Source organism: Lathamus discolor, chromosome 3, assembly GCF_037157495.1.
Source record: "Lathamus discolor isolate bLatDis1 chromosome 3, bLatDis1.hap1, whole genome shotgun sequence".
NCBI lineage: Eukaryota > Metazoa > Chordata > Aves > Psittaciformes > Psittacidae > Lathamus > Lathamus discolor.
The window spans coordinates 85,502,496-85,529,050 of NC_088886.1; the positions used below are offsets into that span (position 1 = coordinate 85,502,496).

Below are 26,555 nucleotides of genomic sequence, written 5' to 3' on the forward strand. Positions count from 1 at the left end.
TAAAAAAGAGTCACTTCTTTAAACTGTGAAAGTGAAATCATTTAATTAGCTGCTAATATCCAATATGCCTTGAAAATTCCAGGCTATGAGATGAATCATAGAGAATCATAGATCATAGAATAGTTAGGGTTGGAAAAGACCTCAAGATCACCTAGTTCCAACCCCCCTGCCATGGGCAGGGACACCTTACACTAAATCATGTCACCCAAGGCTCTGTTCAACCTGGCCTTGAACACTGACAGGGATGGAGCATTCACAACTTCCCTGGGCAACCCATTCCATATTCCTCCTTTCATATTGCACTTACTTAAAAAATGCTTACATAATCTATTTTCTCATTTTTTGAAGTTCCTGAGGTGCTGCCAGAGAAGCCCAAAGAGATAAAAATAACATCCATGGCAAGGAGAGAAGAGATTCATGAAGAAAAGAAGGAAATATATGAAGAACCCAAAGAACCTTATGAAGAATGGGAAGAAGATTATGGAGAAGACCATGAATATTATGTCAAGGAAGAAGGCTATGACGAAGGTGAAGAGGAATGGGAAGAAACTTATGAAAAAAGAGAAGTGATTTATGAAGAAAAACGAGTAATTCATGAAGAAGGTATTTTAATTATACTATTTATTTCTTCTCTTTTCTCATACTTGTTATTAAGGCCCAAAAATTTTGAGCCAGGCAGCTTTTTTTTTTTTACTACTTTTTTTTACAACATTTGGACCTTAATAAGTTTCCAAGTTTTAACTGGCACTTGATAATCAGACAAGGACTTTAGTATGGCATGTTGTAAATGCAGATAGAAAACGATACACTATAATTTGTTGGCAATGGACTTTTTAAGCTTACTCTTTAAAAACTAATATAAGTTAGTAGTTTGTAAGGGTATGTGACATTTTTATTTAGTTTGGATATTTCTTCTCATTTTCATGTATTCTAGATAAAAATTATTTAGATTAAACGTTTCACACATTAATTTCTTGACGTCAGTAGCTGTATTTTACAATTCTTTGCTTACTTTAACTGTCTTGGGTAGTAGTAACATCTATGCCTCTAGGAACAGAATTTGGCTCTGATGATAAACCATCAAACTTGGGAATGAACAGACAATGCTACTGCAGCAATTGGATCTCCAAAACTCTCTTAAACTTACATAAACTTACAATGGCACAATTAATAATTTTTGCGTGTATCAAACCTTGGGACAATGCATTTTTCAGCATCAGTGTTATTTTTCTTGAAGTTGTTGAAGTTCCTAAGAAGCCTGTGCCTGAGAGAAAACCACCAACAATTACAGCTGAAAAGAAGGAAAAGAAAGAAGTAACAGTTCATAAAGGTATGACTTTCCTGCAAAACTAACAGGAACATGCATTTTAAGATCTCTCATGCATCTTTTCTCAAGCTGACATATGTTGGTTATTACCATTTCCTTGAAAAGGAAAAAAGTCTCTTTATGTTGGATGGTGACATGAGCAAGGCTTATGACAACATTTCCTCTTCTTCTGCTCTCATGTTTTTGAGCAGAAAGAAAATAATGGCACTGGTGGTTGAAACAAACCAAGAACTGCTGGCAAAATCAAGCTGAGCTTTCGTTATATTTCCTACCCACTTTATATTTGCTTTGGGCTTGGGTGGTGCTTTTGAGTCAGTGAATGCTGCACTTCTGAGAAGTGTATATTCAGATCACTGTATATCTCAGGGGAGGGTGGGCCTGATCACTTGTTTCACAAGTGCCTTTACCAACAAAGTTCACCAACAGTGAATGATGTGCTCAACCACTAACAGGATGCACAAAGTTTATAACATCCTAAAAGAGAAAATAGCATTATACCTGGTTTGTGTCCAGAAAATGATTTGCAATATTATTTAAACAATAAATCTATTTGAATCACTTACAGTTGTCAAGAAACCTGTTGATGAAAAAGTGGAGATAACTACTCAGAGGGTCGCAGAAGAAAAAGTCAAACGGGCTGAGGGTAACTACTGTTTAACTACCTTATTATCATTTTACATGAAAGTAGTAGCTGTTGTTACTTAGCCAATCTTCATATGCTTTGTCTTCATTTGGTCATGGGTCTTATAAATTTTTCAGTCCTTGAAACGTAATAAAAGCTTCTGCTGAATTGCATAAAAGCAAAATGAAAACCTTTTTAGGGAAAAACGTTAAATGCAGATGCTAACCACAGATGGTTTAAGAAAGGAAGTAGGTGCAAAATTGCACTGGGTGTAATGGTATGTTTCACTTTAAGTTGAAGAGCTAAAATCACCATCTTTCTCAGATTTCTACCTTGACTTGTCTACCAGGATATCTTGGTTAATTGAAGTAAAGATGCCTTTATTCCCTTTATTTCAGTTATGAAATAAAGATGCATCCTTATTCCCCTGGTGACCACCTCCTCTTGTTTAGCAGTTCCCATTCTGCAGCAGGAGTCTGTTGGTTACAATTTAGTGTATGTCAGGCTATAACCTGTGTACTAAATGCCCTGAGTTACCTAGCCTCTTTAGAAGGTAACAATAAAAAATTGCTACTTTCTGTCTAATGCTTTGCATGGCTTCAAGGAGCCTAACTTAGCTACTGAATTAGATTGTTTGTCATTTGTTGTATTTTCAACATCATTGCTAGAATTATGATATCTTTGCTAAATATACGACTAACAAAATTTTAATGCCAACAGTTACCAAGAAAGTTCTACCACCAAAGCCTACACCAATGATCGTTGAAGAAAAAGTTATGAAAAAGGAAGGTACAGATCATCTTTCAGTTGCAGCACCCTCAGTGTTCTTGTGCTTCTTGTGAATATGTGGGCCTGTGTGTATGTATCTGGATCTATTGTACTAGTCATGTTGTAACTACTCTGTGTTTAAATAGTATGTGTACCACGCTTTTGTCTTTCATAAAGTCTGTTTTTAATATGTTTGTGGCCAGCCTTTTGATTCTTGTTTAAACAACGTAGAGGATATTGCAGTGTGATTTAGCTTTTTCTTCATCTCTTCTGTATGCTGGCCTATGCTTACATAATAAGCATAACTTTTGCATAGTGCCCCAAAATTTCCTTGAAGAACTGCCGTTGCAAGTCTTCTTACACACTATTTCCAAAAATAGGTGCATGCATTTATTTTATATCTTTAGATTAATGATGTCTGTGTCTTAAACAGATACTAAATATTATACTTGTATGCTTGTTTTGTGTTCAGTATTTTAGAATATAAATACTGTCTAAATATGTCTAATACTTAAATGTGCAATACAGATACAGATTTGATAAGAACTCACATGCTGATTACCACTAATGTGGATCTAGAATACAAATTACTAAAACAAAATCCTATTTTTAAAGTACCTACAGTAGAAACATGGACTGTTTCAGAAGAAAAGATGTCAGTTTCTGTCCACAAACAAGAAGAGTATTCATATGTCACAGGTATGTACAAACTCAAAAATCTGTGCACGCAAATCAAATCAATCTTCCAATCCTGATAGATTTCTTTTAATCTTTTGTTACATATGGCAAATTACATATTTAGACACATCTGTATTTGTTTCCAATATGTATTGCTTCTCTTTGTTCATTGTGTTATGTAGCCTCAGTTTTATTTAGATTAAGGAATGTCAACATTTCTGCTATTTTAATATTGTTTAAATGCTTTTCTTTGAAGAGCCAACAGAGCGTGAGAAAACAGTTGAAGAAAGATTCTTTGAAGCTGTTTACCCAACTGAAGGTAGACTAAGTGACTAATCAATATCTGAGATTTTTTAAAATAATTCAAATCTGTAGTTAACAAAAAAATCATTGTGAGATTTGCACATGCTGTTGGTTTTTTAGATTATTTCTTTCTTTTTTTTTTTCATATTAGCTTATGTGTTTTAGTGACTTTTGTGTACTGGACACACGTAATATCTTCTTAAATGTTTTTCAGATTCACTACAAACATTGATACTTCTTATCTCCAAATTTAATTTCTTTAAAATTCCTATTGTAGCACATAAGGAAGTTGAAGAGGAAGAGGAGGAGGAAGAAGTAATTTCTACAGAACAGGAGATCCCACACATTGAAGGTGAATAAAATCTTTGTATCATCATGTGCACCATTTTTCTGAACTTCCAGGTTTACTGCCTGTACTGCTCTTTACCAGATGATAGCATATAAGTACTGAGATCTTTCCATCTCTTTGGCTCTGCTTTCAAATGTTGAAACCCTACTGCATTTCTAAGTGTCATTCTTCTTCATCATTGCTTTAATTAATTCTTTGAATACCTTTCTTGAGATAAGCATGTTTTATCTCTTTGACAAAAAAGTGTATATTTTTATAGTGTTTGCTTATCCAGTGTGTTGAAAGCAGCCTACTGTGATCTTCCATATATTTTTGCTGTCTCCTAAGTGTTCACCATCTATCTCTTTAAAGTGCCTGAGATACCTAAGAGGCATGTTCCAGAAGACAGAAAGCCTATTCCTGTTCCTAAAAAAGAAGCAGCTCTGCCAGCTAAAGGTATTTCTACTGCGCTAGTAAACTGAAGAAAAAACAAACAAAAAAAACCCCATAAACACAACAAACCCCTCCCCCCAACTGTCTTTCATTATATTATTTTTCATGTTTTCTTGCATATATTTATGAATTTACTCTCTGTGTGGCTTTGGTTTTGCTTTATCTCCATATCCATTATTTCATTTTGCATTATTTCCATTATCTCCATACTTTCACTTTTTCATTTATGCTTATGCTCACATTTGTCTCAGCTTTGGCCCTTCTTTTGTCCTAACAACCTTGCACTCATTGTTTGTATTTATGTTGCGTGGCTTTTGCAGAAAATGGTATGGTGTTTTTATTTTAACAAAGTGCCATGAAAGGTGATAGTGCAGTAATGTTGACATCAGAATTTTGTACTGTATCATAGTGTCTTTTCCATATAGTCCACTGTATGTCCAAAAGGTTGTACATAGCATTGTGTTGCAGTGGTCAGCTCTTGTCCAGACTCTATGTTCTATAAAGCAATCTTGGATTGCTGAAATCTGTATAAGGTGTCCAAAGACTAAAGCTCTCTCACTTTGACAATGTTTTCCAAAGTGCCTGAAGTCCCTAAGAAACCTGTTCCAGAAAAGAAAATTGCTGTTGCTAAAAAGGAAGTGGCTCCCCCAGCAAAAGGTACAGCATCTTTTCAATGTGTGCTTGTAGACAGTCCTGTACTATTGTACTGTTTTCTTTAACTACTATTCACTTCTCCTATAAGCTTATGCTAAATATAGTCTTTGTGTGGTATTTTGTATGTCTGTTCTCACCTAAGACAAACTCAAAAGCCTTAGAAAGATTACTTAAACAAGTTTTAATACCTTTAAAGTTCCTGAGGTGCCTAAAAGACCTGTACCTGAAGAAAAAGTACACATTCCAGTTCCCAAAGAAGAACCTCCAAGTGCCAAAGGTATACTTAGTGATGGAGTGTGCGTGTTCCTGTTGAGTATCTTTAAAATTTGTTTTCTTTTATCCTGTACTGTGTTATAAATTGTTTTTTTAAATGTATAATTCTCTGTGTATATATAACAGTTTTAAAGGCCAGTTAAACATACTTGAGCAGTTCTTTCTTCAGTTAAGAAATCTTTGATAGGCTTCCAGAGACTGGTTTGATTTGTTCATTTTGTTTAGGTTTTTTGTTTGATTGGTTTTGGGTTTTGTTTTGGTTTGTTGTTTTGCGGTTTTTTTTTTTTTTTGTCAAATGTATGTTGCTCTTGTCTTACACCTCTCTATGTTAAGTGTATGAATGTGTTATGTGGTATATCTTGATATTCTTGTAAATGGATTAATAAAGTTCTGTAATACTTCAATAAATCTTTGAAATATATAATTCAGTTATCTTGTATTTTACCTTTTTTAAGTGCCAGAGATGCCCAAAAGAGCTGCCCCAGAGAAAAAAATTGTTCCAAAAAGAGATGAAGCTCCACCGCCTAAAGGTACACTTAAATAAATAACATTCTTTTCTTGTTATCTTAAACATCTTGTTTATGTCAAGTTTTGGCTTTGATTGTTAACTACAGCTTGTTTTAATTGTACTTCAGTTGCACTAGCTATGAATATTTTGTGTAATTTTTTGTGGATAACTGTGTAATAGATGCGGTCTTAAAACACTTGTAATTTTAGTTACTTAATGTTGTTATAATTCATATTAAGTGCCAGAAGTACCTAAGAAACCAGCTCCAGAAGAAAAAATACCACGTGTTCTTAAAATAGAAGAAGCTCCACCTGCAAAAGGTAAAATGTTGTTCAATGTAATATCATTTACTTTAGTCTTTAGAACATTGCACTTGCCTCAGCTTGCTCAGCTGTTGTATTTTGCAAGCAAAATATGTCCATGTGTAATCTTTTTGAAAGATATATTTCTTTTACATGATTCTTTTGCCTGTTTTGCACTTTATGGATCCTAAAACTAAATACTTTTTTTTAAGTGCCTGCAGTTCCTAAGAAACCTATTCCTAAAGAAAAAGTATCTCCTGCTGTTCCTAAAAGAGTTGAGTCTCCTCCAGCTAAAGGTATGCTTTCCGGTAGAGGAAAAGAATATGCTATTTCTTAGCTTCTGTTTATATGTTCTGTACTGTTACCCATCATTGATTTGTGCTTCTGTGTGTTCTGCTGTTCCAATTTAGTGACGAATCATTACAATATGTGGTATGTATTGTGCAATTCGTACAAAAATAGTATTTCTAAATGTTCAATCTCTGTTATGTGTTATGAGCTCAAAACCCTTAAGCGATTCTTTGGAAACTTAGATTTAGCATTTGGCAACATTGCTTTCACAATGGAATTAAAGAAGAATACATTTAATATTATTATCTTTCAAAGTGCCTGAAGTGCAGAAGAAAGCCACTTATGAAGAAAGAGTTCTTATTACAGAAGAAAGAGTATCTGTTGCTATTCCAGAGGAAGTCCCACTACCTGAAGGTACATTATAAACAGACAATAATAAGAAACTTGTACTTTGTCTACAAGTTTATTTTTCTAAGATCAGATCAAAATACACAAAAGTTTCATGTTAGTTTTCTTGTATGAGTTTTGCGTTGAACATTTTACAGATTTGCAAGCAGTTAAGAGCTTCCTGAATGTCTTTTACCATAACAGTCTTGAACGCCATGATCCCACCAAATTGACACAAATGGAAACTCTCCTACTGAATACAGTGATCTTGGGATCAGGTTCTCATGAAATCATAAGAAGAAATACGGATGTATAGTGTTGAGTTCAGACTCTGCCATTTACGATTGTAACCATCCATTTGTCTTGCTCCCTACAAAGCTCCCTGTAGCGCTGCAGATAACAATACTATTTCTCTCTCCAATGTTAGCTTCTCACCAGCTCTTTTAGCTTGCATTCTCATACTCAGGGAAGGCTGAGTTCAATTGTTTTAAGTTAGTATAATTCCAAAATACGTCAGCTTCAGCATAGCTGAAATCAACATTTTGGCCATTTTTGTATCCCATTAATAACTAGCCAGGCAAGACAATTTACATACTCTATTAAAAAAGCACAAGTGAGTTTTTAAAAGCAGATATGTAAGATATCAAAAATATGAACATGCAAATATATATTCAGATGGGTATGTGCACTGTTAATTTCTGTTTGTCCCCTGCAAATCAATGTTTTACCCCAGAACAAGTTGGTGTTTTCCTGATACAGTCACCATTGTTGAAATGCAGATGCCAGGCTTTCCTTTCAAATGTTGACATACCCTTCTTATCTTATTCCTCTTCTTACTTTCACATAGCCAGATCAAGGAGCAGCCTTTAATTCTTTACTGTTGTGCCCCCCTTCCCTCAGCTGTTGTGATGGGGAAGTTTGGGAAGCTGAGGTATTCTGGTGGACCAGTGAAGGATATTTGAGAGATACAGCTGCACACAATAGGGGCATCGAGAAAGCACATCGTTTAGAGCAAATCATACATATGTGTATGTGCATAGCACTTTCTGTATTGTATGCAAATCTGTCATTGTCATATAGAACGTGTAAGAATTGGTCTTAATCTTCTCCATTCATTGAGCCATCAACTGACTCATCCATCCATCCACCAAAAACACTAAACCTAGTAATTTTCTTTAAAGAACCAACAGTTGAAGAATGGTCTGAAGAAGAAATGGAGGAAGTATCTGTTTCCATTCACAGAGAAGAGGTTTCTGAAGGTACGACCACAGTTCAAGAATGTTAGGCAAAAGCAAAAAATATAATTTTTGTTTTGTACCAAATATACTGTGGATTAATGTCTACTCTATTCATAAACAAAAAATTACAACTATATAAATATGTTTCATCTCTTATAAATTTTAATGCTAAGAATGCCTACAATTTCTATTTTGCTTTTGAAAAGTGTAATAATTAATCCTGTATTGATACAATGAAAATAATGAGCTATCTCTTGGATGCTGAGAATTACCAGCCCTTTCCTCCTCCCACCTTTTTTTTTTTTTTGTGGTGGGTTTGTTTGTTTTAATTTGTTTTTTTTTTTTTTTTTACAAAAATTCTCTGTTAGAAGTTCCTCTTCCACCAGGTTGCTTGGATGAAGTAAAAGTCCTTCAGAATATCATGGTGCACTTTGGTTCCTGAGACCATTTAATCATAAAATTACTATATTGTTTTCACCTGGGAGTTTATTGGTGGTATCATAATGCTATGAAGGACAGTAACATACATCGATTGACTCAATTTCCATTGAGTCAAATGACATTATGGAAAGTATTTTCAAGGGGTGGCTTTACTCAAGGAATTTTCTTGATATTTGGGAGAGAGGTTTTCTGAAAGTGGACAGATTACAACACTGGTGAACTAGTGGACAGAGGAATGGAAAGTGCTAATCCAGTACTTCAGATACTGAGTGTTTTCAAATGCTACAGAAATACAAGATAGCAATTCAATCTCAGTTCCATTTAAGTTGCATGGAGTTTTTCCTTTGCCTTCAGAGGGAGCAGAATGGTTTGAATGTAGATTTTGTAACAGCAGAGTTGTCTGTTAGCAAAGCACGCTGCTTATTCTTGTCCTACAAATATTTTGTTGCTTTAAAGGGCCATAAAGACAGTAACAGGTCTTAAACTCAAGTATTTTTTAACTTTTTTTAAGTGACTGAAGAAGAGTCTTACTACATAGAGGAGAGGGTAACTGTTCCTAAAAGAGAGGAAGCCCCGCACACTAAAGGTATACATTCTTTTCATTACAAAATATTGGTTGTTTCATCATTCTGAGCGTTATGTTGCCACTACGTGTTTGTCTCCGTTTGTGGTTTTTGCATTAAGGAAACGTGTGCTTGTTCTAGTTTCACTACTCTTTGTAAATCCATGTACTGTAATCTTTTAAAGTGCCTGAGAAGCACAGGAGAGTTGTCCCTGAACCGAAAGTTCCAGCTGCCCTCAAGGAAGCTCCAGGAGTTAAAGGTACAAATCAGTTCCCATCTGGGTGATGCATCTTCAAGGAAAATATGTTTGTTTTACTGTCTTGTTTCTACATGTTGACATGGGTGGTGTGTGCTTACAGAGATGAATGGTTGTCTCAAATTCCATCTTGTACTGTGACAAGTATTGTTTGTGTTAACTCAATAAAGCACACTGTGATATAGTAAGCAATGAAAAATATTACATCTTAATATTCTTTCTTATCTTTCTTCTTATCTTACTCATTTTTCTAAAGTTCCTGAAGTTCGTAAGAAAGTAGTTCCTAAAGAGAAAGTGCCTGTCCCTGTGCCTAAAAAAATGGAGGCTCCACCACCACGAGGTATACCATTGTTTTTTTCCTGTTGCAAAAGGCACCTTTTTTTTTTTATGACATCTTTAACATATATGCATGTTGATAAAAAATGTATCCTTCATATCAAATTTCTTCATCATTAAACATGTATTTATGTCCATTTGTCTACAATGTGGTCTCTGTTCTGTGTCATCTTGATGAGATTTGTTACTTCATCTTTTATCTTATGCCTGTTTGTGAAATCAATCAAGTATTCTAAAGTTGCACAATCTTTTTAAGAACCTACGGAAGAACAGGTGCCCACTTTTGAGATAGAAGTTGAAGAACCTCCATCAACAAAAGGTAAACAAACTGAGAATATTATTATCATGGAAAACGTTTTGTTTGGCCTTGCAGCATTTCTGTTTAGTCATTTTGCTTAAATAAATTTGTGTTTGTTAGTATCTGTAACTTATGTCTGGATCTCCCCTTTCTTTTGACTATTTGCTCATCTTTGCACTAAGACTGTAAAGTACAGTTTTCTTCAGTGTCTGTTGTTGAAGTTTACTTAGCATTTTCTTTTTAAAAAGATCATATTAAGTAGAGAAATACTTCAAATTTTGCAATTAAATATCCTTACACTTATTATTTTCAAGTGACTGAAGTACACAGGAAAATTATCACAGAAGAAAAAGTTGCAGTTGCTAAAAAAGAGGAGGCTCTACCAAAAAGAGGTATATCTTTTTTCAGAGCTACACAATAAAAGTCTTGTTTCAAGAATACTGATTTACATTTATAATATCTAATTGTTTAACACAAGCTGTTAAGTGTTTGCTGTCTTTTCTTATTTGACTTGAAGAGATGTCAAGTCCCTGTATTTGTGTTTTGTCATCTGATTATGTTAATAAACTGTGGTTAATTCAAAATCATTTTAAATACTTTTTTTTTTTTTTTAAACAAAATATCAGCAGTGCCCAAGAAGCCTGTGCCAGCAGAGAAAGTACCTGTTCCGATTTCACGGAAAGTGGCAGGTCCACCAGCAAAAGGTACACAAGTTTGTTTGAAAGCACAGAAGGCTTCCAAATATCAGATGTCCACACACACAATGTTTCTGGTTAATCAAATCTCAAGTCTTTCCTGACTTGATTATAAATGGAAAGGACCTTTGTCTTCTCCCCTGAAAAAAAAATGCAGAAGGTGACAGAGAACAGTCACACGCCTTCATTCCTTGAATTTTTTAGCACTATTTAACTTCATTGATTATTTTGGTTGCTTAAGTGCTTTGGAAAGCTGAGTTAACACATTTACTCAGTGAAGAAGTTAAATAAATATGAATGCATTTAGATTAAAAAAATATTAATTTTTATAACATTGTCAATATTCAGTGAAGGGTTTCAAACTTACAAATATTTCCTCTGGTTCTGTGATTTTCTTGTGTTTGAGAAGTGATTTTTTTTATGGTGTCCTGTGGTTTAACTATGTTTCCAAAGAGCCAGGAGGCAAATTATTCGCATCTTACTTTCATCTTAATCATTCCATCTTAATTCCTGATGTGTGAATATGTTTGTTTTTGATGTGGTTTTGTCTATATATCTATTCTTCTAATATTATATGTATTATTTTAGTAGATATTATTTTAATGTTAAATTATATTTGTGCTGTTACTAAAATTGCAAAGTGTTTCAAAGTGTCTAATTTATCTGAAGAATTTATTCCTAGACCCCCGCTCCCCCAAAAAGGTATCTCCAAAATACGTAATGCATATCTACCTACTATGCATTAAAGCTTCCTCTGTCATTTTCTCTGTTAATTCATGTGTCTTTATGTCTGTACAGCTGCTGTTACTGTTGTGTTCATTATAAGTGTACTGTTTCCCCATAATTGTTTGTCCATAATTCTTTTGTATGAACTTCAGAGAGTGTGTCATTTTTTTTTGAACTTAATAATTCTTACTATCTTTAAAGTGCCAGAAGAACCAAAGAAACTTGCCAAAGAAGAAAGAGTTTCCATTGCTGTTCCAAAAAGAAAAGTGTCTCCACCACCAGAAGGTACTCCTGCCCATGGATTATCCTATGGACAGACTGTCCTCATGCAATAGCACCAAAGCTTCAAGACTGCTGGTCTGGCACCTTTCTTGAAGTTCTAATGGTAGATTCATAGAACCTTTTAGGTTGGAAAATACCCCTAAGATCACCAAGTCCAGCAGTTAACCTGACACTGGCAAGTCCACCACTGTGTCCCACCATAGTCTCAAGGGAACATTATCAGTCTGAGAAACACTAGATGCATATTTTTTCCAATTACTCTGATTTTGGGAGGTGTCGGAAAATAATAACTAGTTTTCTAAGAACCCCTAAATGGGATATTTGTTATTGTACATTATAATAATCCAGAGAAAAATATTAATGCTAGATTCTGTCTTTGAAGTACTAACAGAAGAAGAACACTGGGCTATGACAGAAGAAGTATCCATTTCTCTTCACACGGAAAAGGAGATCTCATACACAGGTATGAATGGACTAAAAAGATTCTGTCCAAATTTGCATCTTGTTATCTATTTAAACAAAAAAAAAAGAAAACAACAAAACACTAAGACGTCCACAAAAAATACTAAACAAAAGAAAACACAATTTCATGTCCTGTGCAGATCACCAGTTTATCCTGAAAGTTGTTTGTATAATACCACAGGACAGTATTCCATTCTCACAAGAAGCTTAAATCGTTTCTTCTGGCTTACTGTTGCCGTAGTGGAAGCCCAACCATTTCACTAGGTCCTACTTTGCAAATCTTGTCACCTGTCTGACCTCTGAGGGTAAATAGGGCAGCCTTTTCCTCTCCTGAAAAGAAGCCTTGTCCTTTCATGTTCCATGACATCAATTCTTCACCTAAATCTGAAAGTCAAAGAAAAAACCTTTACCTCTGCTGTTGCTTGACGGTCTGTGACACTTGGCACAATACCATATATTGGACCTGCCAGCTCAAGGGCTTTGAACAAAGTCCAGGGCTTTTAAAGAAAATTCATTGCTCTATCACCTTTGAAGGGAATTTATTCAGTTGTGGAGAATGACCCACAAGATGCCTCATACTTACTACTTACTACTGCTGCTGTTGATAAAAGCATTATCATATTTATATAATGAAAGATTAATACAATCACATCAGTGTGAAGTTAAATAATCTGTTTAGTCTGTCTGTTGGAGAATTATGTGGAACAGGCAGATCATGAGTACTAAGAGAACAATGGAAGAGGATTTGGCTGGCTTTCTGCAAGGGAGTCAATATGCCAGCTGATCTGGAAAAGTTCAAAGCAGAAAGACATTAAATGCGACAGTTCTCCCATAGGATACCACATAGAAGTGCTGTAGCTAGGACAAAAGAATACAAAGGAACCTGATCTTCCTGGCAAAGGCATGCATGCACAATGCAGTTTTTGTAATCAATTCAACCAAAGATACTAGATCCAATCAGGTATATTTTAAGATTTCAAATACAGATATACCTGACACGTAAATATCAAGCAGGGTTCTGCCGGAAAATATTTGAGGAGCTGATCAGTCTTCACATTACCCGCAAAAATAACACCCACTTTGCAAGCATCAAGACTTGTGGTAGCCACTCATCTATACTCATGTAACTTATCATGAAGACAGGTTGTTGAAATTCTCAAATCTGTCACTGACAGAATGGATTCTCTCTCTTGAGAAGATCAAAATAGAGTAATCTTCTGTGCAGTTTCCAGTTATACTTGGCAAAATTTTCCCAAGATGCCTCTTCAGAAGACAAGACCTATGCACTGCTGTTCTGCAAAAGATAATAAGGTGCTTAAACATAGTGTCCATTCTTTCCTGAATAAAAACTGAACATATTCACACCTTAATCTTTTGGAAATTTTTCTGCTCTTATAGGGCATGGCTCCTTGCTGTGCCTGAACAAACAAGCTACTTTGTAAAGCAATCAACAGAAGAGGAAAAACACCTTACTCAGCAAGCAATTCTTTTGCCTTTAGTTAGACGAGAGCTTTTGCCTATTGTTAGCCACTCCCAAGGTTTTCTCTATGTGCTCTCTTATCTTCATCTCTTGTTTACCATAAAGATCTTTTGTTAGCAGCAAGTCAGGACTCTTGAGCTATTAGTGAGGTAGCGCAAAGTGTCACTGCTGTGGAGAGGGGCTGTCACAGAGAACAGTGGGATTTAATGATTTTGTAATTTGATCGATGAATTTGGATTTTGAGTTCTGCCCTTCAGCAAGTTTAACTTCACTGCTGGCAGCAATGGATGAAGCAGGAATCATATCAGCTCTTTATATTGGGATCTTGAAATATTTGTTGTTATTTAATTGGAAAGCAGCATAATGGCTTCCATAATTATATGTCCAGTGTCAATAAGCGCACTTGTCTTTCGCATATAAGCCGTATATTTGTAGGATATGTTTCTTTTTTTCTTGGCAAGAATATTTTTGCTTTTAAACACTTTTAACAATCCTTAAATGTGAATATACTGTATCTTTTAAGTGCCTGATGTACCAGAGAGGGCTATCATAGAAGAAAGAACTTATCCTCCTAAAAAACTGGCAAGACTACCAGCCAAAGGTATACTGGATAGAGAATTGAAATATGTTATAAATGTGTTTTTTTGTGTCTTGTATGTTCCATGTACAGTGAATACTGATTTGTTTTCCATGGAATGTTCTTCCTGTGGTTTAATTCTTATTTGGCAATGCCTTGTGATCCTTATTATTAGTTAATATTTATGTGCTAAATTTTAAGATTCTTTAACTTAATATCTTTTTAAGTGCCTGAAGTACGCAAGACAGTTGTCCGAAAAGAAAAAGTGTATGTTGAAGTTCCTCAGTATGAAGAGGAAGAAGAGATTCCAAAATATGAAGAGGAAGAAGTCACCAGATATGAGAAGGAAGTACTCCATTACAAGGAGGAAGTCCACCATTATGAAGAAGTTAGTCATTATGAGGAGGAAGTTCCTCAGTATGAAGAAGTTCCTCAATATGAAGATGAAGAAGTCACACATTATGAAGAAGAAGCTGCTTATTATGAAGAGGAAGTTCCTGAATATGAGGAGGAAGAGCCAGAAATTCCCCAGTATGAAGAGGAGGCTCGGCTACCAGTTAGAGGTATACTTTAATTTTTGGATTTTTGTGAGAAAAAGTAGTATTTTTAATTCTTAGTATATCAAAGTTTTGGTTTAATATGTTCCCGTATGCTTTGCAATGTGCTTTTTTTCAAGATGTTTAATGATTAATATATAGTATAGAAAACGTGCAATGGCTGTACGTCTATTCTTTACTACTACCTCTATAAATTTAAATGTTCCATGTCATACGTGTTCATTCCTCTTTCATACGAAGTCTGTATAACAACCAAGAAAATTTAACTGAGCTTTATTTCATCCTCTTCTGGGGTCCAATTTTGCTACCAGACTGTGCTTGAAATACTTAAAAATGGATATAAGAATTCTGACAAAAAAAATATGTTTATCTAGAAAACAGGTGGGGTAATTGAAAATATGTGATTTACAAACACAAACCACATTGATTTCCTCTTCAAAAACCCTATAGTTGCTGGTTATTTATTTTTTGAAGGGAATAATATATTTTCAGGGAAAGCAAAAATAAGTCTTCTTAAATTACCATTTTTAAATAATCCTAGGTTTAGGTGTTTTCATTAGGATGAATTTTATATGGTTCTGGTGTAAATTTTTAACATTGTTAGTACATGATGAACATACTATTCACTACTTAGAGAGGACAACTTTATCAACAAGATAAAATCTTTCTACGTTGTAACATAAAGATTTCAGATTTCCCCAAATCACATAATCATCTAAGACTATGTAAAGTTGTGTATTTTCCAGTCCTGATTCCAATCATTCCATAGTCTGTCTTCCCCAAAAAGACATTCAGATTTTTTTGACTAATTAAAGTATGCTAAAGTTATATTTATCATTGTTTGCAGTAGAATTTTGTCATATCTATTAGCATATTTTTCTTAGTAAAGGCCAGGCTGTGCACTGCAAAAGCCAGGTGAATCATGAACAAGAAGATTAGGGTTAGTTCAGAGCACGTGAGATTACTCTCCTGTCATCATAAAGCTTGTATGAAAGTTTCTGGGTTTTGGAGCACAAAAAAGTTGAAGGTACATTTTAGCTGAAACTTTGCATCACTGCAGTTAAAGGGAAAATCTGTTAATTTCAGCAGAAGCAGGATTTTCATCTTTTACATTCAAGTAAGCCACTCTTAAATTTTGCCATTACCCAGCAAATTGTGCTATAGACCAATGGGTACTTATAATGTGTCCATCGTTCTGTGTTTGAAGTAAACCAGCTGAAAATTTTTATATGCTTGCTTTTTACATGTAGAAAGCACTTGGAAATTTCTAAGGAAGAAAATGTAATCAGCAGTTTCAACACATATGCAAAATTGGCTTATCCAGCATGATCAGGAAACCTATTTCATGGTTGATAAAAGTTAGTATCATAGCTCTAGGGGAAAATAAGTAGAAGTAGTAAATCTACTAAATACCTAATACAGCAATTAAGTAGTTGTTTATTACAATGTTTGTAATAAACATCCAAAAGTTGGAGGAAAAATAAAATTGTGGTTTTGCAAGTTTCCTTACCATGGCGCTTCATCTTCTTTAATAGCTTGTTCTAAAAAGGCAAACTATGTCTTAACTCAATCTTTTGATCAGCAAATAAGCCCTTGAAGTTGAAAATATTTTTATTCATGGCTTCAATGACAGAGCAGAGAGAATGGACATAATAGCAGTTAATAGAACCTGTTTCTGATTTTATTTTGTCTTCATGATCAAACCATGTTAAATCATTGCTGTATGTTTTGGGTGCGTATTTGTGATGCTTGTTTGCACTTTATGTTCCTGTTGGTTTAGAAGTAAATACCTAAAACATTAATGGTATCTTTAAAGTGCCTGAGGTTCCCAAAAAGCCTGTTCCAGAGGAAAAAATACCTATTCTGAAGAAAAAAGAAGTTCCTCCAGCAAAAGGTATAAATCATTTACTTATCTTAGCAGACATTTACTTATCTTAGCAGACATCTTCTGGATATGTAATTCACAGTATTTTTCAGATGTCATACTTAATAATTTCTTTTTTTCTTTTCTTTTTGGAGGGGGCTCTGCACATTAAATATTTATCCTGCTGGCTTTTTTGTTTAATTTTTGTTTTAAATAACTTGTGGTTTATTTTTTTAACCAAACCAATGTTTTTGAAGTGCCTGAGGTGCCAAAGAAACGTGTACCTGAAAAGAAAGTCCAAGTGCCAAAGAAGGAAGCTCCCCCAGTTAAAGGTATATGAACTTGTAACTAGCTGTGATCAGAAAGTTCTTCCAGACTTCATTTATTTTCTCACTTGCGTTAAGCACTAGGATACTAGAAGGATTGTTGCTCTTAAGAATTGTGGTTCTTTGTGTTTAATTGTTTGGTGTCACTTCTGTATATGTCATGGTGTTTTAGATTCTTATGTCAATCTCAATTTATAATATCTTACTAAGTTCCAGAAGTGCCTAAGAAACCTGTGCCAGAAGAGAAGATTCCTGTTCCTGTACCAAAAAAGAAGGAAGTTCCACCAGCCAAAGGTATCGGCTTTTGACTGACTGTGTTAAAAAAAAAAAGAAAAAATATTTTAAAATCAATCTTTGTTCATCTTTCCTTTTCAATATAATAAGGAGTGAATAGTTTTCTATTCTTGACAGTTCTTTATCACTCCTCTTTATTGATTCATATAATTGTTCTTTACCTTATGGTTCAAAAATTAAATTCTTAAACTACAACAATATTTTTAAAGTGCCTGAAGTACCAAAGAAACCTGTGCCAGAAGAGAAGATACTTGTCCCTGTGCCTAAAATAGTGGAGGAACCTCCACCAGCCAAAGGTACACCAGTTTGTGGTTCAACTGCATAATTATAGTTTTGCTTCTTCAGCTTTAGAAGACTGCAAGTAACAATACCACTCATTGTCCTAGTGTGTTTGACCCACTCACAAATATATCTATGATCAGGACACTGTATTGTGGCCATTTCTGTTAGTCATGGGTGCTATTATTACTGTACACTTTGAAAATTTCTGTGTCTTGTATCATCTCTGTCTTTTGGATCTTTTATATCTAAATTATTTTAAATATCTGATTCAAAACCAGATGCCTCAAAAGATAAATGATGTAACTAAACAGTCAGACTTCCCCCTTAACCTTCTAATGCCAGTTTGTAGTTCTGTAGTCTGTATGTCTGTAAGTTTACGTCCGTGCATAAATCTGTGGATAAAAATCGTTATCTTTTATACATAATTGAAGTTTACCATATTTGTGTAGTTGTCTTAATATTAGTTATTCAGTTATCATGTTTTATGTAACATTGAAAATTAATTTCTTCAACAAAAATGTCTTTTAAGTGCCTGAAGTGCCCAAGAAAGTTCCAGAAAAGAAAGTACCTATCCTTGTACGTAAAAAGCCAGAACCTGCACCAGCCACAGGTATCTTTTCTTATATCTGAAGATATGAATGATGCTTTTTATTGTTTCTGTTTGTTTGTTGTTAGAATTCAAAGTATCGTAGCAGTTCATGGCAAATGTCCTTGCACATTTTACTTCACACTCTTTAGCTTCTGTGTATGTTGTCTCTCAGTTTCTGATGTTGTGCCTAAGTTTTGTACAATTAAATACTATCTTGAAGTGCCAGAAATAGCAAGACCTCCCGCTGAAGAGGTACCTATTTTTGTTCCTGAAGAGGAGGAAGAGGAAGCTGTTCCAGAGATACCAGCAACAGGTACACCATTCCTTCTTGAAAATGATCATAGAGCTTTGTTCAATTCATTAAAAGATCTTCATCTCTATTGATTGTTTCAAGATGGATGTAAATCTTAATTATCTTTCTGAGTGGAGTTTTCTTCTTATTGGTCTTTGTGACTTTGTTCCACGGTTTTAGTAGTTTTCATGCTTTAAAAGTAATCGAAAATCTCTTATCAAAACAATATCTTTAAAGTGCGAGAGGTGCCCAAGAGAGCTGCCCCAGAAGAAAAAGTACCTGTTGCAGTTCCTAAAGCAAAGAAAATTCCACCATCTAAAGGTATATCACAGTGCTGTGTATGCAGATTATTCCTCTCCCTTACATGTTGGTATTTCAGCTGAACCTCATTATAAAAATTAATTTACACTCATGTATAGTCAGATCTTTGGTTCTAGCACCCTTCTGCTCCACTGTAGTGAGCAGTGCTAGATCTCAGGCAGGGCTTTGTTGTCTATTTTGTTATTGACTTCAGTGGGCTGAGAATCAGGCCTTCTTTTCTATTTTAAGCGACTGCTGTGAATGAAATAATTTATTGTGATCAGGCCTTGTTTTCCATTTTAAGTGACTTCTCTGAATGAAATAATTTATTGTGATATCATAATCCAGAACAAATATTTAAATTAATTTACACTTTACTTAAACAAAATAGCTGGAATAATAATTTATGGGCCTTTACCTGCAAATTTATCCATTCAGGGGGATCATTCTGAATACGTACCTTGAGACTAGGCTAAAATAATAAGCTTTTTAGCTAAACTTACATAAAAATAAAATTGCAACTGACCATATGAATAGCCAGAAAATATGCCCTGGATTTGAAATTCAGAGTGGAGGTAGACTATTGCAGAGCCTACCATTTGGTGCTGTGCAAATTCTACCTCAGCAGCAAGTTTTTTAGAAAAGAATTGTGAAGTACACACTGGGCATTTTTTAGGTAAAAATTTAGATGCTAATAATCCTCTACACCCTCTTTTTGGTAGCATATCTTTCTAATATTTTTCATTATCAATGACACTGTGCAATTAAGAATTGGTCAAAAGAGCCAATCCTCACATAATCCTAAAAGCCTAGTTGTACTTTGCTGTTTTTGTGGAGTGAAAAATAGCTCATAGTTTCCCTTATCTTTATTACTATTGTTACTTTAAAGTTGGTGTCCTTGTGATTTATGTTATTAATTTTTCTTTGTGCTGTTGTGAAAGTAAAGTTCTTAAAATAATATCTTTAAAGTGCCTGAAGAGGCAAAGAAAGTTGTCCCTGAAGAAAAGGTTCCCATTTTTGTTCCTGAGGAAGAAGAGGAAACTATTCCAGAAGAAACCATACCAGCAAAAGGTACATGATCTTTTCTTGGAAGCCGCTCATGAGATCTTTTGGATTCCTTAAAATTAATCTTTATATCTTGTTCTAAGTTGTATGTTAATTTTAATGATCTTTTTGGGGAGCTTGTGACCTTGTTTCATGTATTCTTATGCTTTTAATTCTCTGAAAGTAACTTTAAAATGTGTTTGCAAACAAATATCTTTAAAGAGCCAGAGATTCCTAAGAAACCTGTCTCAAAAGAAAAAATACCTGTACCTACTCCTGAGAAACGGGAGCTTCCTCCAGCAAAAGGTACATAAATTAATACCTAGGAAAATAATGTGTTGTTATTCTCATTCACTGTGTCTATTTATTTTATGTTTGTCATTTATGTCAGTTTTCTGTCCCTGATGTCTTTCTGTTTTGATGTCTCAGAGTGACTGCCAAATTCCTAGCAAAAAATCAGCTCTGAAATTATCTGACTTGTTCAAGAAGTCTTGTCTACAGACATCGAGTGTCTTTTGGGTTTTTTTTCACTTTCGTCTTCTTTAAAACATTTAAATTTATTCTACAGATCAGTTCTTATTTCATTGTGTCTGTTTGTATATGTTTTCTGTTTTCTTTCTTATACTACTTGCGGATGATATTCTTACATAAAATGATGTCTTTAAAGTGGCTGAGATGCTTAAGAAACCTGCTCCTGAAGAGAAGGAACTTGTTCCTAAAAAGGTGCCAGCTCCACCAGCCAAAGGTATTGCAGTTTGTAAATACTGTTATCATTAATAGATAACACTCTCCATACAAGCTGAGTTTAGTAAGGGACACTTTAGTATGTTTGTCTTGTATTATATGTCACCATATTATTTGTTAGTTTGTAAGTTTCTGTTCTGCTGTTTGTAAGCTTCTGGGTTTGTCTATTTTAAAATTGTGCAAAAGAACTCTGAAATTAGGTTCTATCTTTAAAGTATCCGAGATGCCCAAGAAGGTTGCTCCTGAAGAGAAGGCACCTGTTGCCCCCCCTGTAAAAGTGGAGGTTCCAACTGCAAAAGGTATATATACTCCTGATTATAATTAATATTTATGCTAAAAAAGCTCTTAACTTTCTTCTTTCTAACTTTTGTCTTTGCTGTTTGAGAATCCTGCTTCAATTTGTGTTAAAAGTCTTTGACATCAATGTTTGCATTGTAGAACCATAAAGCTCTTTTTCTTGTGCTTTATTTGCTTATTCTGCTTTAAAGTGGGATTTTTTTCTAAATTCCTAAACAAAATCCTTATCTTTAAAGTCCCTGAGGTGCGTAAAAGAGCTGTTGCAGAAGAGAAAGTGCCAGCTGTGGTGCCCAAACCCAAAGAACCAGCACCAACTAAAGGTACAGATATGTCTTTTTAATCATCCCAAAGATTTGATTTTTCTTATAATTTCTAAAATCTTTTATAATATATAGTTTCGGAACCACATTCTGATATTTTAATGTAACTTGTGGTGATCATGTACATTTTGTGTTTGATGTGGATAGTCTTGACTAACTTAAAAAAATTGTAAAAATTAATAATTATGAGCAAGTAACAAGAATATTGTTTCTAAAGTGCCTGAAGTATCCAGGAAACTTGTCCGGAAAGAAAAAGTCCCTTCTCCTGCTCCTCCAGTGGAGAAATATGAGTATACATATGAAGAGTATGAGAAGTACGAGACATATGAGAGTATTGAAGAGTTTGAGGACGTTCAAGAAGGTGAAGAAATTGAAGCATATGTGGAACCTGAAGAACCTGAGAGATACAAGGAGATTCAGGAACAGGAATATGAAGAGGAGGCTGAGGAGAAAGATTACTATGAAAAGTATGAGTTTAAGGAGACGGAAGAGATCTATGAGAAATATGAAGAGGTATATGAAGAGGCTTATGAAATCCAGCCTGCTATAGGTACATCAAGTCATGATTTCTTTATTCTTACAGTTTGTTGAGTTCCAAGCTCCTGCTTAAGCCTCCTTTGGGTGTTTATTTATATTTTTTCTCCATTTGTAGTCCTATGTGTGTCTGTTGCTGGTAATGATAAATCCATTCAAAGATTGCTTTTCTACTATTCCTTCCTAAGGAATTCTTCCTTTCAGATTAGAATGAGAAGATTCCACATCTGACTGCCCAAGAGTGAGCTAGTATAGATATGTCACAAGCAATTAAATGATAATTTTCTAATGCAGTTCTGCTTCAAAACTTAAATATTTTTATGCATCTATGTTTGTTTCTTTTGCCCAGTTTAGCTTCTGTGAGTTACAGAGATATTAAAACTCATGTTGGATCTTCCTTCTCATAATTTAAATTTATGATTATAAGATCCTTCATACCAAACAGAAAGTGCATCGAAAATGTACCAGAAAGATTTACACTGTTATTGCTTAGCTTTCATTGCTCAGGAACTCTGAAATAAGTGGCTGTTCACTTGTCACTAAATAATTCATGAAATGGTTCCTCTACAGCTGAGTGATTACTCTGTTTGTTTTGTATTCATTACAATTCCTCAAAAAATAACTTAAAATCCAAAATTAATTCTTTTTTAAGTGCCTGAGGTGCCTAAAAGACCTCTGCCAGGAAAAAAAGTGCCTGTTCCTCCTCCTACAAAAGAACCTGCACCAGCTAAAGGTACATCAGATACTAGATAAATTTAAAAACAGACTTCTGCCTGAGCATCTGAATCCCTAAATCCAGTAATTTACCTATTCTGATTTGACTGCTAGACCCTTAACTTTCTTTTGCAACGCAGTAAAAGGGATTAAGTTACTAAAAAAATTCTATTTCTTTAACAAATCAAAACTGAGACTACTTGCTGGAGCACATACAATCTTAATAGATGTTCTCTATACCAGGCTCTACAACAAATGTCATGAATACTAATTGTGCACTGGAGATATTCAAGGCCCGCCTGGACAAGTTCCTGTGTGATGTACTGTAGGTTACCCTGCTCTTGCGGGGGGGTTGGACTAGATGATCTTTTGAGGTCCCTTCCAACCCTTGGGATTCTGTGATTCTGTGGATGGTAGTAGAGTTTCTGTACTAGTTTGGAGCTCTGTAATTTTCTGTTCAGAACACTTACTTTGTCAGAAATTAATTTTGTGCTGAATTTTAGAATTGTTTCTTGTAAAAATTATCAGAATGAACTCAGTGGGAAAGGGGGGATTTTGCAAAAAGACTTGGAGTTTGTTAGTCAAAAATTAATGCAAGAATGGTGTTTTTCATTCGGTGAATGTGAAGGACTCTAGCTATGTGAATCCAAGCAAATAGTACAGGTGGGTGGCCTGCATGGTCACCACCCAGTAGCAATTGAAGATACTGTATTTTGTATTTTGCTAAATTTTTTTACTCTTTGCACTGCTTGCTTTTTATTCAACTTATATTCTTACACAACATTCATATTGCAAAAGTTCTTAAAAAAAAACCAATGTCTTTAAAGTGCCTGCTGCACCGAAGAAACCTGTTGCAAAAGAAAAAGTACTACCTGCTGTTCCTAAAAAGGAAATTACTCCACCAGCTAAAGGTATACTTCCTCTGCATTGTCCTCATGAATTCTGATTTCAGACTTTTGTCTTCATTATTTGTTGAGAAAGTTGTCCAAATGTTTCATGTTCCCACCGTGAGTTTTTTAGCTCTTTGTGATTGAGTCTTTTTTTGCCTGTTGGTTTCAAGTCATTTGTTGAAAATATGTGAGTCGCTTTAAAAAAATGCGTGTTCTGTCATTAAGCTACACGTGAAAGTAGTTCAGAAAGAAATAATATTTTTATTTCTTCTGAAAAGGAAAGAGATTCCACCAACCAAATCTATGGCCATCTTTCAAGAATGTTATTTAATATGTTATATTTTTTTGTATGTTATGTGTCTAGTCTTCAAAATTAACATAGATGTTCTTTCAGTAATTATTTAATCCTTTGCTGTTTCATTAATCTTCATTGTTAGATTTTCTCTTCTTCCTAACTTCTTCCAAAGAACTTTGAAAGCCCTAAAAGTAAATTATATCTTAAAGGGCAAGCCATTCTCAAAAGAGCAGCCCCTGAAGAAAAGAAACCTACACATATACCTGACATAGAAGTTCCACCAATTAAAGGTAAAAGAAACTTGGATATGAAATTTTATGGAAAGGAAATATTCATGTCACTTTTCCAAACATCTCCTAAAATGATTCTCATGTTCTTTATAACATTAAAAAAGTATCTAGTCTTTAAGTGCAGATTTGGCTCTCAGCAACAAATTGAAAACTATGAGACAAACATTTCAGGTATGTGCTATGCGTATGCTAAATAGTAAATACATTGATTTATGAATGAAAACATGCTGAGGAGGTATCGCTACTTATACTACCAGTGTGAAAACCTTCAGCACTTTTATGTTTGTACTGTAGATGTGAATTTAGTTTAAATTGGGGTTTGATGCCAATACATGATATTGGTGGAAAAATAATAGGGTAAGAGCTAGCAAGTTAAAACTGTTACAGCTGTTACACAGATGAGAAGGAAAAAGATGATGATACAGTAAGAAAAGCAGATGGGTTGTGCTCTTAGAGAGCAGAAACTATACATTTTGTCATATAATTGTACTAGCAAGACAGTTCTAGAACTGTGTAATATTTCATTCTCAAAAAGGCACTGTATGTGGAAATTCAAAAGACCTTAGATTTCTGAGTTTATTTCTGTTTGAGATTTAAAAAATTGAAAAATATTTTGAGTTTACTAAAAGCAAGGTAATATCTTTCAAGTTCCTGAGTTTCATAAGAGAGCTGTCCTTGAAGAGAAAATACCCACCGTTATTCCTAGAGAAGAGGAGCCTCCTTTTTATGAAGGTACATCAGTGACAGATCTACCAAGCAGTCAATGGCAGGGACTATATAAACTCATGCTCTAGATTGTTCTGTAAAATATGAAACACTTTCAATTTATTTTTTTATTTATTTAAAAGTAATTTCTGTCCATGTCTGTGAGACCCTCATTCCCCCTGAATTTAGTTATAGTTTAGCATGGGAGAAGGAAACAAATAGGAGTGGAGCTATGTTTCTGATCCAGGAAAGCACTTCAGTCACACTGGACCAGAGAAATGAAATTAAATAGACGCTGGTTTAGAAGCCATCCAGAGTAACAATTAATTTTTAAGCTGGGGTATACATAGTTCATGCCAGATGAGGACACATGAAATTCAAGTACAATTTCTGTTTAATACACAGAACTAAGTAACTAGAAAATAAAAATAAATATTTCTGTAAACTTTTATTTTACTAACTGGGAATGGTTGCTTCTAGTGATATTAGGTAAATGATCAGGTAGAAATTACATATTTAAATAATTTTATGTTCAAACAGCTCTCTGTCCATATATATGTCTTCACTTTTGCATTATGCCAATCCCGTATTGTCTTGTAAATAATGTTAAAATATGTAAAATAAACTAATATCTTTAAAGAGCCCAAAGTTTACGGAGAAGTTCCAACAGAAGAAGAAGAGGAAGAAGCCCCTGTTGTTACTCCTAGTCGACCAGAAGCTCCAGGAGCTAAAGGTACACCAAGTATTCAAGCAATCTACAAAGAAACACATTCCCTACAAATTAGCTATTCATCTTCATCATTAGACCCATGTGCCAATCTGTTATTTAATATGTTCATTCTGATATTTTTTTGGCTGTTATGTGTCTGTCATTGCTTTTTTTCTTATTTACATTCTTTAAAAAATGTATTATCTTTGAAGTACCTGCAGTGACAAAGAAAACTGTTGCACAGAAGAAAATACCTGCTGTACCTACAGAAGAAGCTCCTCCAGCTAAAGGTACATGAGCCTCAAATGGATTTTCTCTAGCCTCTTTCAAAAGTGAGGTACAAACTGAGAAATCCAACATGTTTTTCTTGAACAACATGACCAGGTGCTATATGCACTCTTTTCTTCTATTTGATCTCTTGTAAGAGTAAATTTTGTCTGTTTGTTTTTATCTTAGAAAGAGAGTATACACACAGAGAGATCAGGGATTAAAACCAATGGGTTTTGTTCATCTAATGAACAATTATTAAGACAGAAAAACTTATCATTCAGGAAAACAAACGCAAGGAATGTTTTCCACAGGTTCATATTTTTGTCTTGTGTTAGCAACTGTTCAAACAGTATGGCACACTCTGCATCAAGAATTAAAAAAAAAAAAAAAAAAGAGAGAGAGAGAGAAATATAAAGAAAATATAAAGAAATTTAGTAGACAGGAAATTCATAACAGGGCTTTTTTTTTTTTTTTTTTACTTCTTGTCTCATGTTCTATTTCCCAAAATACTTTCTCTGACAATACGTTTTTAAAAAGCCCTAAAAGGTTGTGGCAGAAGCTTGTTTGCAGAAGCACTCTGCAATCATGTCAAGGGTTTTAATAAATTTAAGATTAAGGTAAGACTTTAAATAAGGACAAAATACAAAGTCCCTTTTTTTCCATAGAAACATAGTTTTTAATAAAATTCCAAATGTTTCAAACATCTATGGAGTTCTTAAAATTCTATAGATGTCTGAAATGTAATATTTAGTTAATTTTACTGCAGTTTTGCCTTGCTTTTATAGGTAAATTGATTATTTTCTTTTTTTAAAAGAAAACCCTTTAAATTGCCAAAGTTCTTAAAGAGAAGAAAAAAACCAAAACCTAACTGTTTGTCTTTTGAGCAAAGAGAAAATTCAGACCTCTAAGTATCAGGAAACAGAAAAGTAGTGAACTCCAGAAAGCAAAGTTCTTGAGTTGTATTCACAGATTAATATCATGTATTTTCATT

General features: G+C 34.3%; 1 protein-coding gene across 5 annotated transcripts in view; it reads left to right on the plus strand.

The window, feature by feature from the left end:
- Positions 1-26,555, plus strand: part of TTN (titin) — a 247,435-nt gene that overhangs the window by 91,305 nt on the left and 129,575 nt on the right. For all 5 annotated transcript variants that reach the window (XM_065670238.1, XM_065670240.1, XM_065670239.1 and 2 more), the window contains 7 exons: positions 349-603; positions 1,238-1,330; positions 1,893-1,970; positions 2,670-2,738; positions 3,333-3,416; positions 3,652-3,714; positions 3,976-4,050. In XM_065670238.1, the coding sequence (XP_065526310.1) occupies positions 349-603; positions 1,238-1,330; positions 1,893-1,970; positions 2,670-2,738; positions 3,333-3,416; positions 3,652-3,714; positions 3,976-4,050 (717 nt within the window). The remainder of the gene's footprint in view (positions 1-348; positions 604-1,237; positions 1,331-1,892; positions 1,971-2,669; positions 2,739-3,332; positions 3,417-3,651; positions 3,715-3,975; positions 4,051-26,555) is intronic.